This window comes from Vipera ursinii (assembly GCF_947247035.1).
Source record: "Vipera ursinii genome assembly, chromosome: 7".
Lineage (NCBI taxonomy): Eukaryota > Metazoa > Chordata > Lepidosauria > Squamata > Viperidae > Vipera > Vipera ursinii.
In genome coordinates, this window is record NC_139521.1 from 8,466,221 (window position 1) to 8,485,509 (window position 19,289).

The following is a 19,289-nucleotide window of genomic DNA, read 5'->3' on the forward strand; positions in this document are numbered from 1 at the left end:
TTGACTCAGCCTTCCATCCTTCCGAGGTAGGTAAAATGAGGACCCAGATTGTTGGGGGCAATTAAGCTGACTTTGTAATAATGCCGCTTGGGGTGTGTGTGTGAAAGCCCTAATAAGCAGGCATATACATAGAATGAAGGCTACTGCTAAGCACAATTGATTTGTGCTTAGATTGTAAGCCGCCCTGAGTCTTCGGAGAAGGGCGGGATATAAATGGGATTAAAATAAAATAAATAAAAATAAATAAAATAACTACTATGGATTGTACTATTTGGTGAAGTGCTGGTAGTCCTCAACTTATAAAACTTTGTTTAGCGACCGTGAAGTTAGGACGACACTGAAAAAAGTGCCCTAGGACCTTTTTCATACTTATGATTGTGGCAGCATCCCCAGGGTCATGCGATTTACATTCAGATGCTTGGCAAGTGACTCATATTGGTGATGGTTGCAGTATGCCGGGGGTTGTGTAATCCCCTTTTGCGATCTTCTGTCAAGCAAAGTCAAACGAGGAAAATGGGGAAAGAAAAGTCATAAAAATGGGGCAAAGCTCACTTAACAAATTTTTCATTTAGCAACATACATTTTGGGCTCAATTAGGGTCATAAGTTGAGGACTACTTGTATACTAAAAATGCATTTATATATATATATTATATATATATATATATATATATATATATATATATATATATATATATATATATATATATATATATATATATATATATACATATATATATTAGTAAGGCTATAGTTGGTAGAAGAAATTAAAAGACGCTTGCTCCTGGGGAGGAAAGCCATGGCAAATCTAGACAGCACGCTAAAAAGCAGAGACATCACCCTGCTAACAAAAGTGCGTATAGTCAAGGACATGGTTTTCCCAGTTGCAATGTATGGCTGTGAAAGTTGGACCATAAGAAAGGCTGAGCGCCAAACAATTGAAGCCTTTGAACGATGGTGCTGGAGAAGACTCCTGTGAGTCCCTTGGACTGCAAGGCGATCAAACCAGTCAGTCCTAGAGGAAATCAACCCTGACTGCTCTTTAGAAGGTCAGATCCTGAAGCTAAAACTCAAATACTTTGACCACCTAATGAGAAGGAAGAACTCACTGGAGAAGAGCCTCATGCTGGGAAAGATTGAGGGCAATAGAAGAAGGGGATGACAGAGAATGAGGTGGCTGGATGGAGTCACTGAAGCAGTAGGTGTGAGCCTAAATGGACTCCAGAAGATGGTAGAGGACAGGAAGGCCTGGAGGAACGTTGCACATGGGGTCGCGATGGGTCGGACACGACTTCGCAACTAACAACAACAACATAATTGGTAAGATTTTCTGCAAAATTGACTTCAGCTGACTCATTAGAAAGTTGAGAGGAAATAAATATATTTCAGTACTTGGTTAATCTACAAAAATAAGTCATATTGTCATACAGAAACATAAATGTACCATAGCTGAATCCAGCAGTAGTTGGTGAAGGTTTCACTTTTGGAGTCACTGGGTATCGTAGCCTCGTCACAAGCCCTAAGTTTCACAGAAAATTTCATATGGTGAATAAGTGACTTTCAAAATTAAGAAAGACAAACCATACTTTCTGGTGTTTTAACGTTAATTATGTTATTTTCTTATAGCATCATTCATATGCACTACAAAATAACTTTAAGCACGCTAAGCATTTTCTTGATAATTTTCGTAAACATTTCAGTGTAAGAATTTATAGCTATCAGCATCTAAAAAAATTAGCATTATTCTACTGCTTGAAACTTGCAAAACCCACAAGGATGAATTAAATAAGCTTTCTATAAAATTTGGAACTTCCAACCATCATATATGACAGAAGTACGGGTGAGGTATAGCTTGTTTGAATAATGTATTTTCTTGAATCATATTAAAACCATTAAGCATCTTCAAAAGACCTGGAATTTAATAGTTTGGAATTAAAAAGTACAAATTAAACGATAGAAAACTCAAGGTCATTTACCTGCAGCATTGTGCTTGTGATAGTCAATTAACTCTGGAATGGAGTCAAACAGATGCTTTTCTGCCAAATAATATTGCTTTTGTGATGTCACTGTTTCTTTAATATGGTAGTGTCTTATGCCAGATAGCCCTTCTCTAAAAAAACACAATGTAGAAATTAAAAAGGTTTTCACTGAAACCTTTTTGCTGAATAAACTTAAATATTTCATTTAATTTTAGAGATCTATGACAGGTGTCCCTACCCCCAGGGCGTGGACTGGCACCGGTCCCGTTGTGTGCCAGAAACTGGGCCATGCAAACAAGCGAAGCCCCATCTATGCATGTGCAGGATGCAGCCACCACACAAAACCATGCCCCTTCCATAGAAAATCGGGCCCAGGTGCCTAAAAGATTGGGAGCTGCTGATCTATAATATTCAATATACTCAATATAATAGGTAAAAGTAAAGGTAAAGGTTCCCCCGCACATGCATGCTAGTCGTTTCCAACTCTAGGGGCCGGTGCTCATCTCCGTTTCAAAGCCAAAGAGCAAGCACTTGTCCAAGGACATCTCCGTGGTCATGTGGCCGGCATGACTAGATGCCAAAGGCGCACGGAACGCTGTTACCTTCCCACCGTAGCGGTCCCTATTTTTCTACTTGCATTTTTACGTGCTTTTGAACTGCTAGATTGGCGGAAGCTGGGACAAGTAACAGGCGCTTACTCTGCTACGCGGCACTCGGGATTTGACCCGCCAAACTGCTGACCATCTGATCGACAAGCTCAGCATCCTAACCCACTGAGCCACCGCGTCCCTTTTACTCAATATTTAATATTCAATATTTAATACTCTATTTAGGAACATACTTTGCCCTTCAGTGGTCTTAACTACAAGAAAATGTGGGCAAACTCAGATGCTCCTCAGCATCCGTAGCAGCTTTCAATGGGAAAAAAAATGAATTTGACTTTTCAGAAACAGGGTCGTGTTTCGTTTTGGAAATATGCGTGTCTCTCGTTACATCCAAACCAACTCAGAAACATGTTTCATTAATACCCTGGGACATAATCAAGGGTCCAGACTTTTGAATGCTGACAAGATTTCTGAAACCAGCAAAGAGGATCAAAGCAAGATTTAATATTTGCTGCCAACATTAAGTAGCAGGTATATATCTCTTTGGGAACTAGGTCTATCATTCTATTCGATTCTTCTATTACACACATTTTTTTTTAAGGACAGGATGAGAAGATTAAGGAATAGAGGTTGTTATGTTGTGGGTTCTGGAGAGCATGAAGGACGCCGAGACGATGAGTACAGCATGGCAGATCTTTATTCGGTGGAAGTGACTGTACTGGGGAATAGGGGTTACCTGCCCTCCTTTTATACTTGGCCAGGTGAGCAGCCGAGCAATCGGTTTGAACCTCTGTTTCCCGCCGAAACTGGGTTCCCGCCAAAACAGTTACAGTTCAACGCCCCCTGGTGGTGACTGCTATGTAAGTGTGTATGTGTTCTCGTCACCTGGATACATAACAGAGGTAATCCTCAACTTGCAAGAGTTTCTTTAGTGACCGTTCAAAGTTACAACAGCACTGCAAAAAGTGATTTGTGACCATTTTTTTCACACTTAAGACCACTGCAGCATCCCCACGGTCACGTGATCAAAATTCAGACACTTAAGCAACTGGCTCATATTTACGACGGTTGCAGTATCCCAGGGTGTCATGTGATCCCCTTTTGCAACCAGCAAAGTCAATGGGGAAACCAAATTCACTTAACAATCATGTTACTAACTTAACAGCTGCAGCGATTCATTTAACAACTTGGCAAGAAAAGTCATAAAATGGGGCAACCCTCACTTAACAAATGTTAAAAACCAGAAGGAATTTGATTAATGCTTTTACTCAAAGGCATAGATTTTTGTGAACTATAGCTTACTTCATCAGGTGCATTTCAGCAAATGTTCTGAAAAGCTATGTTTTTAATAAAATTGTTAGTTGCAAAGGAAAAATTTCTACCAGAGACCTGATTCTTTTGCTAACATGAACTAAGAAATCTCTCCTCCTTCAATAATATAATGGTTCCCTTTATTATTTAGTCTGGATTTATTACAAACAGATGAGCATAGCATATTTTACAGTTACGAATTAATATTTTGGATATAGCCCATGATAGATTGGGTTCTGCTGTATTAATATATTTGGATCCATTAACTCAAAATCAGCAAATTTCATACATTCAGAAATATGTGAAATAAGGAGTTACACATTTCTACAGTCAATAAAATGTTAATACGAAAAAATGGAGGAGCTTTATATATGAATCTTATTAGCAAGATAATCACAGCTATATGGATAAAAATGGTATTTTTGCAAACTGAAAGCTGAACGTGTGTGCATATGTGCATGAAAAGTTATTTTATTCCAGGTTGTTTATATTTGGTCCCGATTGTTAGAAATTAGATTAAGTCTATCAAATTTAGACTAATAGTGGCAACAGTCATGTCAATGTCAGGCAGCGTTTTATTTAGCTTAATTTATCTGATTTGCTTTTTCAATAAATGGATGTCCTAGGGGGCTTCCGGTGGCTGCGCGGCACCGGAGACAGCCTTCCCGGGCTGCCCGCGGCTCAGCTGAGTAATTTTCGCCCGAAACAGCGCCGATCAGCTGTTCGGGTGAATTTGAAGCCCCCTCCTCGGGAGAAGAGGAGGGGGTGAGGCCCCAGGTAGGGGTCGAGTTCTCCGGGGCCGCCTGAGCTTGTAGCTTGGGCGGCTGAAGGATCGAACTCCCCCGTAGCCTGGGTCGCTCCCAGCTGGTCAGCGTCTCTGCTCCGGATTTCTTGGAGCAGAGCCAGGCGTCTGCGACCACCCCTGCCTGAAGGAAGGACTATGGAATAAAGAGAGCAGGCAGAGCGGTACAAGAGGAAAAGGTGAAGAGGATTATTTTATTTTACTCTCGAGCTTGATGGACTTTTTAAACTTAAAGTGAAAGTGTGTCACAATTGTAAGTAAAAGATGGCGGCTAAACCTCCCCCTAAAACTCTTCGGAGTGCTGGAACTTCTCCGGTGCAACAATCATCATTGCAGGCGTTGCATCCTCCTGATGTATTGACACCGAAGGATTTACAAGATGCTCTTGAAAAACATGCCCAGGTAATTCTGGAATCAATGGGTGATAAATTTGCACAGATGGAGGAGAAATTGGAGAAATTGGAGGAGAGAATGGAAGAGAGGATGGAACAGAAGTTCAGTGTGATGAAGGTAGACATTTTGTCTTCAGTGCATAAAGTGGCTGAATGTGTGGAAGATTTGGATGAAAAAGTGGAAGATTTGACTCAAAAGAATGCCATATTAGAAGCAAAAGTATTGGAGAATGAGGATTTAAGAGACAAAATGGATAGAGAATTGAGTCTTGCTCAATATTACCAGATGCAGTTTGCTGTTAGAATCAGAGGTTTAAAAGAGAATATTAAGGAAGATCTAAAGCAGCTGGTTTCTGAGGCTCTCGAAGTGGTATTGAATCAGCCAGCATCTGAAATAAAAGGAGGCATGGACAAAGTGTTTCGTGTGAATTCATGGATTGCCAGACAGAGAAAGCTGCCTAGAGATGTGGTGGTTTATTTTGCAAAAAGGGAAATTAGAGATGAAGTTATACAAGCTGCCTATGATACTAAAGTTGTGATTGCTGATCAAGAAGTTTTGGTTCTAAAAGAAATTCCTCCAAAGATTTTAAGGAGAAGGAAGGATTTTACATTTCTTGTGCAAGAGCTCAAGCAACGAGATATAAGGTTCAGATGGGAGATCCCAGCTGGATTGATGGTGATGCATGAAGGTAAAAGGTACCGTCTGGTTACTGTGATGCAAGCGCGTGATTTTTACAATAATGTTTTAAAAGCAACCCCATTATCACTTCTGGAAGCTGCAAAGGGATCTGGAGAAGGAGAACATCAAGAGGCTGAAGATGGACAGACAGAGGAGAATGGTGCTGGAGGAGATCAAGCTACAACTTCTTTGGATGATCCTAGAGAGCAGAGGGTGACGCGTGCTGCTTTAAAACGATCAAAAAAGATAAAAGAACAAGATCAGCAGAAGTCTATGGAAATTCCACAACGTACTTACAGCCAAGCAGTGGGAGGAGCACGGCCTAAGAAAGATAGTCCTATCAAAGCAGTGCTCCAAGAGCTTTGGGATGATATGCATGGCAACTAAATTTTTAACTTGGAACGTTAATGGACTAAATTCACCACAGAAGAGGAAGAAAGTTTTTCAATATTTAAAACAATTCAAGATAGATGTTATATGTTTGCAAGAAACGCATATTAGGGTTGTGGATCAAAAGTATTTATCGAACTCAAGGTTGGGTACGCAATTTGTTGCTTCTGCAATGAATAAGAAAAATGGAGTGGTTGTTTATGTTAAAAGTGCTCTAACAGCAGACTTAATTGAAGCAGATAAGCATGGAAGATACGTTATGATAGAGTTGCTGCTAGAAGGTAAAAAGACGCTTTTAGTTGGATTATATGCTCCTAATCAACAACAAGCTGACTTTTTTAGTTTACTTCATACAAAGCTTACCCAGTTGGATTATAAATCTTTTATTTTTATGGGGGATTGGAATGGTGTTTTGGATGTACAGATGGACAAGGCTGGAGCTTTTATGCGCATCCCAAGTCATGCTAGACTGCCTAAATCCTTTTTTGAAATGAAGGATGACTTGGAACTGCGAGATATTTGGCGCGAGAGACATTTGCAGGAAAAGGATTATACTTTTTATTCTGACAGACATCAATCTTTTTCCAGGATCGATTTTATTTTGTTGACTAATGATTTTTTTTAAGGACTAAAAAGGTGAAGATTTGTGCAAGAACTATTTCTGATCATAGTCCAGTTTGGCTAGAGATTGATAAGGAGAATAGAGACAGGCGCTCGTGGCGCGTAAATGAGAATTTGTTTAGAAATCAGAGAAACCTGGAAGAATGCAAACAGCGGATGAAGGATTTTTTTGAAATTAATATGAATAAGGGCACCTCTATGGACATGGTTTGGGATGCTAGCAAGGCCTATATGAGAGGGGTGTTGATATATATGAATAATAAACATAGACGTGCTGTGGAAGCTAGGAGGAAAGAACTGGAGAATGAAATAAAGGAAAAAGAAAAGGCTTTGATTTTGAATTCAGAGGATGTGAAGACTAAGGAGGCTATTAAACTGTTAAGAGGACAATTTGATAAATTAATGGCTGACCAAGTGGCAACCAATTTGCGGTTTGCCAGGCATAATACTTTTTGCAACGCTAACAAACCAGGTAGATGGTTAGCTTATAGATTGAGGAAAAAACAAAGGGCTTCCAATATAGACAAAATTGAGTATAAAGGAAGGGTTGTGTTTCAACAGGATCTTATCAAGGATGCTTTTGTGGATTTTTATTCAAAATTATATGCTAAGGAGAAGATTAATGAAAAAGACATTGATATATATTTGGAGAATGCTAGCATCCCGGTTCTTACGCAAGTACAAAAAGAGGAGATTAATCAATTAATTACAGAAGAAGAAATTTCTACAGCAATTAAGGAATTGAAGGTGGATAAAGCACCAGGTACGGATGGTTTGTCTGCGGCTTACTACAAAAATTTACAATTAGAGATGATGAAACCGTTAAAGGAACTGTTCCAGACAATCCAGAGGGGGGGAAAGGTGCCACCATCTTGGAGAACAGCTTTTATTTCTTTGATTCCGAAGGAAGACCAAGATGCTACTCAAGTTAAAAATTATAGACCGATATCGCTTTTAAATACAGATTACAAGATATTTGCTAAGGTTTTGGCTAATAGACTGATGAGGGTTCTGCAACAGGTGATTCATGGGGACCAAACGGGGTTTATTAGTGGTAGGCAAATGAAAAATAATGTGAGGCATATAGTTGATGTGTTAGAGTTTTTGGAAAGGAACAACCAGATCCCTGCGGCGCTAATTTTTCTAGATGCTGAAAAAGCTTTTGATCAATTGAATTGGCAATTTTTGATGAAAGTTTTAGACAAAATGGATTTTGGGGAAAATTTTTTACAACCGATTAGGGCATTATATCAAAAACAAACTGCCCGAATTATAGTTAATAATAGTCTGACAGAAGCATGTAATATTGAGAAGGGCACAAGGCAAGGGTGTCCGTTATCGCCCTTGTTATTTGTGTTAACATTAGAGATATTATTGGTTAAAATACGGAATTCGGAAAAAATTAAGGGGATACAAATTAGAGATCAGGATTATAGATTGAGAGCATTTGCAGATGATCTGGTTGTTACAGTGACCCAGCCAGAGAACTCTGTTGTGGACCTGATGGAGATAATAACACAATACGGGAAGGTTTCTGGATTTAAAGTTAATATACAGAAAACCAAAATTCTGGCCAAAAATATGACAGTTTCGCAAAAGGCTCTCTTAGAAGGATTAACTGGATTTGAGATTGTTAAAAGGGTTAAATATTTGGGGGTGCTTTTGTCGCCCTCTAATACAAAGTTATATAAAAATAATTATGAAAAATTATGGGGGAAAATTCAAAAAGAATTGGAGAGTTGGGAAAAATTGCAATTGTCTTTGTTGGGACGGATCGCAGCAGTGAAAATGAATGTCCTGCCTAAATTTTTATTTTTATTTCAAATGATACCGATTCTTAAGAAAGATTCTAATTTGGAGGAATGGCAGCGAGGTATCAATAAATTTGTTTGGGCAGGGAAAAGGCCACGAGTTAAACTTAAGATTATGCAGGATACTCGTGAGAGAGGTGGTCTTAAAATGCCTAATCTTAAACTATATTATGAAGCTGCTGCATTAGTAGGAATAAGTGATTGGATTAATTTGACACAAGAGAGATTATTAAATCTTGAGGGCCACGATTTGTTGTTTGGCTGGCATGCATATTTGTTGTATGACAAGAAGGTAGACAATGTGTTTAGAGTGCATATTCTAAGACAGGCATTGTTGAGAGTTTGGAAGAAGTATAGACATAAGCTAGATTGCAAGATACCACTGTGGGCAATTCCAAAACACGCAATAGAAAATATACATGCTGGATTCAAACATGATGTGACTACGTACAAGGAGATCCTAAGCTTGGAAAGAAATGTTTGGTGTTTGAAATCATATAGCCTCTTGCGAGAAGAGAAGGTTGTTCAAAATTGGTTCCAATATACTCAGTTACGGGCCAGGTGGAAAGAAGACCAGAAAAATGGTTTTACAATGACTGATGAAAATTTGATAAAGCAAATCAGAAATCAGGGACCAGCACATATTAAACGGATATATCTTGCGTTGATAGAGATTGACTCAGAAACAGAACTTGTTAAGGATTGTATGATAAAATGGGCCCAAAACATCCAGGAAGTTATTACAATGGACACGTGGGAAAAGATTTGGGTGAGGAATGTAAAATTTACACAAGCTCAAAATCTAAGAGAGAATTTTTACAAAATGTTTTATAGATGGCATTTAGATCCTAAAAAGCTTGCAAGTATGTATCCGAATTATCAGCCTAAATGTTGGAGGTGCGGTGATGAAGACGCAACATATTTTCACATATGGTGGACTTGTAAAAAGGTTAAAGCCTTTTGGATAAAAGTCTGGTGGAACATGCAGAAGATTTTTAAACAGAGGATAAAGTTTTGTCCGCAACTTTTTTTGTTGGGAATAATTACAGATGCTACAGTTGTGGACACTAAGTTGATGTTGAATTTAATTACGGCAGCAAGACTTTTGATAGGTCAGTACTGGAAGAAAGAGGAACTGCCGACCATAGAAGAGTGGACTTTAAAGGTTTCCGACCTGGCTGAGATGGCGAAGATTTCGGCCTATTTGAAAGATCACTCGCAAGAACGCTATATTATGGAATGGAGAAAATGGATTGAGTTTATCCAGAACAAGTATAGGGTTAAGAAGTTTCATGTAGCATTTGAATAAGTCTTCTTTCTTTTTTTCTTTTTCTATTTTGGTTTTTCTATATATATTTAATATTACTAAGGTTTGTTTTATCCTATATAAGCTAGAGAGTGATGGATTTTAGAGTTTATGGTTGTTAGTATATGGTTGTTTATGATTGTTTTTTTATATATATATACCTTGTATTTAGCTCTGGGAAGTCGGGGGGGGAGGGGGGGAGGGGGGAGAAGTAGGGGGGAGGGAGAAGGGAGGGGGAAGGGGGATTTTTAAAGAAAAAATTGTATGCTAAAACTTTTCAATAAAAAAAAAATGGATGTCCTCTTAGAGCTTCAAGAGAATATTTCTTTTTTATAGGACACAGTCTCTGTAAGCATATAAGAATTTTTTTTTTAAAATGTGCGAGGGAGAACTAGTTTTCATCACGAGGTTCAGAAACTTACCCTCCAAATTTTGCATAAAGCGATACTGTATATAAACCGCGTTGACTGGAGTCCCTCACCATAAACCCTCCTTCTTTATCCTAAAATCCAAGAAAAAGTAATGAAACCTTTATTATAAACCAACCAGAATTCTTTGTTGACTGATTTGCAAGATTCACAAATTACTTACGAAACTTATGTGGTGTTTCAACTGCAAGGGACTGTGACCACAATAAATGCTAACCCTGCACTAACAAGGTGCTTCCCCCACCCCCACCAAAAAAATTGCTACCAGGAACAAAGCACTTCTCTTTGAAGCATTAGAACACGCTTGAAGTAAAAAAAAAATAAATCAGAGTTAAAATTTGACTGTCACGCACCCACTCAAGGATCTCTCTCAAAGTACCTCTGTGAATCTTCCCAAGGACACGGCTGTTTCAAAGCTCCAAAAAGAAGTGCTTGGGTCATTCGTAGTTTCATACTCCACAAAGCTCTTCTTTCAAATGCTTTGTGCAGCCCTAATGAACACTGAGGGTTTTGAATTGGATTTTAGAAGCATCAAATAGAATAACAGAACAGAATAACAAGAGTTGGAAGGGACCTTGGAGGTCTTCTAACCCAACCCCCTGTTCAGGCAGGAGATCCAATACCATTTTAGACAAGGGCTGTTCAGTCGCTTCTTAAAAGACTCCAGTGGAACACGCACAACTTCTGAAGACAGATCGTTTCCACTGATTAATTGTTCTAACTATCAGGAAATTTCTGTCAGGTTGCTTTTCTCACGATTGGTTTCCACCCATTGCTTCTTGTCTTGCCTTCTGGTGCTTTGGAGACTAGGTTGACCCCCTCTACTTTATGGTAGCCCCTCAAATACTGGAACACTGCTCTCTTGTCACCCCTAATCCTTCCTTTTCACTAGACTAGACATACCCAATTTCTGCAACCATTTTTCGTATGTTTTAGCTCCAGACCCCTAATCATCTTTATTGCTCTTCTCTGCACTTCTTCTAGATCTCAACATCTTTTTATATCATGGTGGCCAAAGCTGGATGCAGTATTCCAGGGGTCTTCAAACTTGGCCCTTTTATGACTTGTGGACTTCAACTGCCAGAATTCTTCAGCCAGGCATGCTGGCTGAGGAATTCTGGGAATTGAGGTTCACAAGTCATTAAAGGGCCAGGTTTGAAGACCCCTGCAGTATTCCAAGACATTATTCCAAGACACCCCTGCCCTATACCATTGTTCTAACTGTCAGGAAATTTCTCCTTAGTTCTAGGTTGCTTCTCTCCTTGGTTAGTTTCCATCCGTTGCTTCTTGTCCTGCCTTCAGGTCCTTTGGAGAATAGCTTGACTCGCTCTTCTTTGGGGCAGCCCCTGAGATATTGAAACACTGCTATCATGTTACCCCTTGTCCTTCTCTTCACTAAACTAGACATACTCAATTCCAGCAATCATTCTTTATATGTTTTAGCCTCCAGTCCCCTAATCATCTTTGGTGCTCTTCTCTGTACTCTTTCTAGAGTCTCAACATCTTTTTTACATCGTGGTGACCAAAACTGGATGCAGTATTCCAAGTGTGGCCTTACCAAGGCACTGTAAAGTGGTATTAACACTTCACAAGATCTTGACCCCTATGCTCATGCAGCTTAGGACTGCCTTGGCTTTTTTGGCAGCTGCAGCTCACTGCTGGCTTATATTTAAGTGATTGGCCACTAGGACTCCAAGATCTTCTCACAGTTACTATTTACTATTTATTTATTTATTATTTGGATCTATATACCGCCCATTTCCCGAAGGACTCAGGGCGGTTTACAGGGCAATTAAAACAATACAATATACAAAGTTAAAATAGAATTAAATTAAATAGACCCGAAAATTAAAAACTAAAACCCTAAACCCTCAGTCCAGGCTGGCAAGCTCGAATAGCCAGGTTTTTAGGTCCCGGCGAAACGAGCGAAGGTCGGGGGCCATCCGGAGTTCCACAGGCAGCTGATTCCAAAGGGAAGGCGCGCCCACTGAGAATGCCCTCCCCCTGGGGGCCACCTGCCGGCACTCCCTGACTGGCGGCACCCTGAGGAGGCCCTCCCTGTGGGAGCGCACAGGACGATGGGAAGTTGATGCTGGCAGCAGGTACTCCCGAAGATAATCCAGACCCATGCCATTAAGGGCTTTATAGGTCATCACCAACACCTTGAATCTCACCCGGAGGGCAACCGGAAGCCAATGCAGCTCACGGAGAAGAGGCATTACATGGGAGTATCGGGAAACCCCCATCACAACTCGCGCGGCTGCATTCTGCACCAGTTGAAGCCTCCGAGTGGTCTTCAAGGGCAGCCCCATGTAGAGAGCATTGCAGTAGTCTATCCGGGAGGTCACGAGCGCATTATACTACTTCTGATGCAGGTACTTCTTATTCTATACTGGTGCAATTAGTTTTCCTGGGCTAAGTGTAGAACCTTACTTTTTTCCACCACTGAATTTCATTTTGTTAGATAGGGCCCAGTGTTCAATCTGTCCAGATACTGCTGTATCTTTAGCCGAGTGCTGGCTATTCCCGCCAGTTGATGTCGCCTGTAAATTTGATGAGTTTCCCTTCTATCCTGTCATGTGAATCATTGATTAAGATATTGAAGCATACTGGGCCTAAAACAGAGCCTTGACCTTTTTCTGGTTTTTTACATTTTGAAAGAAGCTTTGTGTTGTTGTTATTTTTTGCTTTTGTCGCGAGCCTCACTTCATTTTGAGCCTTAGCGTTCCTGACTTCATCTTGGCAAGTTTGGGCTATTTGCTGATTTTTCTGCCTTCATTATCTGTCCTCCTTTTCACTTTTTATACTTAGGCTTTTTGTCTTTCAGTTTATCAGAACAGTTCTTTGTGCAGCCATGTTGGCTTCTTTAGAGATCTCGTTATTTTTCTTCTTCATTGGGATGGTGCTAGACTGGGCTTTTATATCTCACTTTTCAAAATTTCCCAAGCTTCTTGGGTTGTTTTCTCCTTGAGGGTTCTCTTCCATGGAATCCTTCCCAAGTTCTACGTTTATTGAAATTAGCCCTCCTAAAGTCCAAGACTCTAGAAAGCGTACAGAGAAGAGCAACAAAGATGATTGGGGGACTGGAGGCTAAAACATATAGGGAACGGTTGCTGGAATTGGGTATGTGTAGTTTAATGAAGAGAAGAGTGAGGGGTGACATGATAGCAGTGTTCCAATATCTCAGGGGCTGCCCCAAAGAAGAGGGAGACAAGCTACTCTCCAAAGCGCCTGAAGGCAGGACAAGAAGCAACGGATGGAAACTAACCAAAGACAGAAGCAACCTAGAACTAAGGAGAAACTTCCTGACACTTAGAACAATTAACCATTGGAACAACCTGCCTCCAGAAGTGGTGAATGCTCCAACACTGGAAGGTTTTAAGAAGAGACTGGCCAGCCACTTGTATAGGTATAGGGTTTCCTGCCTGAGCAGGGGGTTGGACTAGATGATCTCCAAGGTCCCTTCCAACTTATTATTATTATAGTTTGTCTTTGTTCTATTGCTGGTGCTTGTATAATGTTGAATTCCAATATTGCATGGTCACTCCCCCCACCCACCCAAAGGTTCCTGTAGCTTCAACGCCTTCTATCATTTCATTTCTGTTAGTGAGAATTAAGTCCAGTATGGTTGACCCTCTAGTTTCTTTCTTTTCCTTTTTGGGAGACAAAATTGTCAGCTAAAGTTTGTCAGAAATCCGTTTGATCTTCCACTAGGTGCTGAGTGTGTCTCCCAATTGATGTCAGGGTAGTTAAAGTCCCCCATTTCTATTGTGGTGTGCTTCCTTGCGTAGCTTACTTAACTGATTAGCAAAAAGATCATCTATTAAAATCCAAATTATTAAAAAGACAATATCCAAATTATTAAACCATACTAATACTAAAAATAGTAATAATACCTTTTATTATTATTATGTATACTTTTATTTTGCTTGTATTTATGTTAAAGGGGAGTTAAAGCGCATTATGAACTTGGTTATTTATATAGTTGGTTAATGTTAGTTAAATTATGATTATTATTTTTTTATTGAAAAGTTTTAACATACAGTTTATCTTTAACAGTCCCCCCTCCCCCTCCCTTCTCCCTCCCCCCTACCTCTCCCCCCTCCCCCCTCCCCCCCGACTTCCCAGAGCTAAATACAAGGTATATATAAAAAAAACAATCATAAACAACCATTATTATATTTGTAACCCTGTACTCAGCTCTGGGAAGTGGGGGTGGGAGATGGGGGGGATTTGGGGTGGGTTGGTTTTGGGGATTTTTTGTAACTTTTATAAAACTTTTCATTAAAAATAAAATAAAAAAAGATCATCTATTTCCTCTATTTGCTTGGGTGGCCTATAGTATAACATCTATGTGTCATTCTTTTTTTTCCTTTTTGTTTTATCAAAATAATGGTAAGCCCACCTCATTTCTGAGAAGTTGCTCGGCCTGACTTCTGTTCAGATTTCTGCAGTACCATCTAAAGAGGAAACCAGTAAAAGTTTAGCATATTATATATAAATGCTACCATTGCAGGCATGTGCCTCTTTATTAGGGCTTTAGGGCAAAATACACTTTTCAAAGCACCTGTCTGCACCTCCAAGTGCATTTCTTCCCTTGAGGCAGCTGCAGAAGATAAACACAGTCTCAGGAAAAATGTAGCTGCTTTAAAGAGTTCTGGGCAGGTGCAACATTCATTTTCTGCATACTTTAAAGCACTTTTTTTTGCATTCAAGCTGGAACATTGTGTGGGTCCGACACTTATGTTCCAAAATATATCCCCATGATTTCCATGAGCTGGTCCAACTCTTTTTTGAAGCCAGCCCAAGTGGTAGCCAGAATCATGTCTCATGGAAACAAATTCCAAGTTACGCATTTTCATTTTTAAAAAATCCTTTTCTTTCTCGTGATCTTTCTAGGATTCAATTTGACCTCTGGTCCTATTATTTTGGGGGAAGGGGAAAACAGCTTCTCCATGTCCAATTTATCTACACCGTGTCTCTCTCGCTCTGTGTATGTGTATGTATATGTGTACACCTCCATCATGTCCTCTCTCTTTTGCTTCAATTTGCTTCAGCGTTTAATAAAAACAGTTAATAAAACCATTTGTGATAAAGCCAAACTGTAAGAGTACATGAAATGGAATAAAATTCATTTTAATAAGGCAGTTCAAAAGGCAACTGACTGCTGAATCTGAATGGGACGGCTTATACTTGGCTATGACCAATTCCTTGAGACACCCTGGCTGCTATGTTAAGAATGAACGTGTTCTACTGTCTGCTGAAGCATAATATGGAGCCCCAGGAATGAGTCTTTAAGCATCTTTTTGGAGATGCAGAGTCTCAAAGCTATTTCCCATGAAATGGTCAAAATACATAAAATCACATTTGCTATATAAAAAATGACTTACTCATACTGCTCCAGACTGTTGGATTTCTTTCCTGTTACGTAATTGCTTGGAATATACCCTTGGTTTCTAGAATGATAAAAAGGAATAATACAGGTAGTCATTGAGTGACTGTTCGAAGTTCACACTTACGACCATTGCAGCTTCCCCATGGTCACATGAGGGGAAAACATGATCAAAATTCAGACGCTTGGCGACTGACTCAAATTTATGACAGTTGCAGAGTCATGTGATCCCCTTTTGCGGCCTTCTGACAAGCGAAGTCAATGGGGAAGCCAGATTCACTTAACAACCATGTTACTAATTTAACAACTGAGTGATGCACTTAACCACGGTGGAGAGAAAGGTCGTAAAATGGAGCAAAAGTCAGATAACAAAAGTCTCTCACACTCTCTCTCTCTCTCTCATTCTGACTCAGGAATTCTGGGAGTTGAAGTCCACGAGTCATAAAAGAGCCAAGGTTGCCTAGCCCTGGGCTATATGGCAGAACCGGTAGCTAATTTTCCGTTGCCCAGGCCCAAAATGGATTTCCAGAAGCGGCGTCCACACAGAGAACTGGTTGTTCACATATTTGAATCACACCACTGATTTAATTGCCTTATTGTAAAAGTTGAACGGGTTGACGATCTCTCATAATCACCCTGCTAGGAGAAGCTGTACATTTTAAATTAATGTCCAGGCAATTATTATAACCGTATTGGTGATTCATTTCTTTGATTAAAAGAAACATGATTTCAATATTACTATGAGTGAGCCAGTACTTGCTGACCATATAGCCCAGGGTTAGGCAACCTTGGCTCTTTTATGACTCGTGAACTTCAACTCCCAGAATTCCTGAGCCAGCATGGCTCAGCTTGGAAACCTCTCCCTTTCCCCTCAGCATGGCTGGCTCAGGAATTCTGGGAGTTGAAGTCCACGAGTCATAAAAGAGCCAAGGTGGCCTACCCCTGGTTTATTTATTTATTTATTTATTTATTTATTTATTTATTTATTTATTTATTTGATTTATATACCGCCCTTCTCCCGAAGGACTCAGGGAGGTGTACAGGGCAATAAAAATAAGAATACAGGATACAAGATTTAAAGTTAAATGATTGTGCCCAATGTAGTAAGTTTAGGCATATTGTAGGTGCTATGTAAACTATTTCTACCTATACCTAAAATTAAACTAGATAATTGCATTCCTTACCCATATTTATCTTTTGCTTTCCACCAATGGATGTCATTTTTTTCAATTATGATATATTCTTGACCCCTTTCTAATCTCATATCATGAGGTTCCGTGGGCTCAAAATCATACATGGCTATTGCCACTTCTTCCTCTTCTTCCTCATCCTCTTCTGCAGGAATGGGAGGTGGGGGCCTTCTCTGAAACTTAAAAAGTTATTATCTGTCACTGACTGAAATATTCTAATCATTTTAATTACTAAGATAATTATTTGGGATGCTTCTATTTTCCAGCTGATTACTCTCAGTGAAGCAGAATAAAATACTTTACACAAAATTATACTCTAGGAGGGCAATTAAAATGCATGCAAGCAACATATACAAGTACATGTAAATTTGTCATTCTATCTGTTTGTTGAATGAACCATGAGCAAACTTTAGCAATCTGGACACAGATATATTTAAACAAAAAATTAAAAATGAGCTTGTGTTTATGATGAAGGAAACTGCTAGAAGGTAATACAGTATAAAAACGAAGGCTGCAAATTAATCCTGGATCCAGAATCCTCCATTTTACCACCAAATACAAGGTTCTGGAACATATACAGGTGTTACACGAACAGAAAACAAAGCAAAAAAAGCAAACTAACTTTAATTATTATTATCTCTCCAACACTTAAGAAGGTTATTTATTTATTAATCCTTCCACGATGCCAACATGCCCCAAACACATATGAAAAACAATCAAATCTCGTCTTCTCTAAAGAATCCCTGGGACAAATATAATCCAAATATATTGCCTGGAATTTAGTATTCTCGGAAAGGCAGGCCTGAAAACTTCAGTCAGATGTGTTATTTATCTATTATATAGAGATATATAACATGATAGATAGATAGATAGATAGATAGATAGATAGATAGATAGATAGATAGACAGACAGACAGACAGACAGACAGACAGACAGACAGACAGACAGACAGACAGACATGGTGGCACAGTGGTTAGAAGGCAGTATTCCAGGCTAATTCTGCTGACTGCCAACTGCCAGCAGTTCGATCCTAACCGGCTCAAGATTAACTCAGTCTTCCATCCTTCCGAGGTTGGTAAAATGAGGACCCAGATTCTTGGGGGCCATAGGCTGACCCTGTAAACCGCTTAGAGAGGGCTGTAAAACACTGTGAAGTGGTATACAAGTCTAAGTGCTATTGCTATTATATACATATGCACAGATGTTATTTGCATCAGCAATTTAAAAGTCACATGGCAAAAAGAAAAAACCCTAAATTTCTTTGAGAGCAGTTTGGTAGCCTTTATCCTGTAAGAACGGAGTACAAATTTCATCCATTTGGGGGGAAATGGGGAGGGCAAACTGATATCCTCATTAGAGACAATGAGACCATACCAATATTGCATTTTATGGGTTGAAGAAATTGATTATTAATCTTGCATTTAGTACAGTCCCGTGGTGGCGAACCTATGGCACGCGTGCCACAGGTGGCACGCAGAGCGCTTTCTGTGGGCACACATGCCGTCGCCCCAGTCCTAGGCCTTCAGCTGGGTTTTATAAAACCTTTTTGCTTTAGACCTCCGCTGCTGTGTGCAAAAAAAAAGGTTCAATCAATTTCAACTTCTCACGGGGAAAAAAAAGATCTCGCAAAGTTGGAATTGATTGATTGAACTTTTTAGTCCCGCCCAGTCTGCCGTTACCACCGCAGCCACACCCACCCAATGGGCCACACTCACCCAGCACCCGACAATACATAAGTGGGTTTTGGGTTGCAGTTTGGGCACTCGGTCTCTACAAGGTTCACCATCACTGGTATAGTCTATCCCTGCATGAAACTTACTGGCATATATCATATGCCTGTGAGTAATGGTGACTAGTTAGAGGTTTCTCCATCTCAGGGTGCTAAATTATTAGGGTGTAACTACATGTTACTGCTAGTTCCTAAACTTGTTTTTCTGGAGCTAACATGAATGAATGAGAAAAGGCGTGCGAGAAGGTGAAATGTGGGAATCTACACACACATGCAAATTTACTCTGTGAAGCTTAATTCCCAGTCAGGCAGCCTGGAGGAGAATGGTGGAGAACAGCTAAAGACTCATTAGGGAGTAGAAACTACAGGGAGACACTAATGAGTAGAGGAAAAAACTTTTAATATTTTCCCTGCTGAGGTGACTCCAAATTAAGTAGTTTGGTGCAGCAAATAAACCTCATAGCGTACTCTTAGAGGACTATGTATTTAATTCAGGTTTTTGAAAAATGGCGGCTGGATGCCAAGAAAATGAACATATCAATGAAACAAGTCTGCTAGCGTCATTTTTGTTCTTGGGCACACATAAATTGGCTGAAACAAGTAGCTGTTCCTTAAAATTCCCAGGTTTATGAAGAGAAAAGTTAAATATGAGCC

The 19,289-nt window shown here is 39.7% G+C and overlaps 1 protein-coding gene across 1 annotated transcript in view; it reads right to left on the reverse strand.

Moving 5' to 3' along the window:
* TEC (tec protein tyrosine kinase) overlaps positions 1–19,289 on the reverse strand; it is a 99,741-nt gene that overhangs the window by 18,919 nt on the left and 61,533 nt on the right. Inside the window, exons 7-12 of the mRNA XM_083367904.1 lie at positions 16,900–17,084; positions 15,714–15,779; positions 14,729–14,783; positions 10,318–10,397; positions 1,976–2,109; positions 1,444–1,518 (exon numbers count right to left, since the gene is read on the reverse strand). Coding sequence (XP_083224030.1) covers positions 1,444–1,518; positions 1,976–2,109; positions 10,318–10,397; positions 14,729–14,783; positions 15,714–15,779; positions 16,900–17,084 — 595 coding nt within the window. The remainder of the gene's footprint in view (positions 1–1,443; positions 1,519–1,975; positions 2,110–10,317; positions 10,398–14,728; positions 14,784–15,713; positions 15,780–16,899; positions 17,085–19,289) is intronic.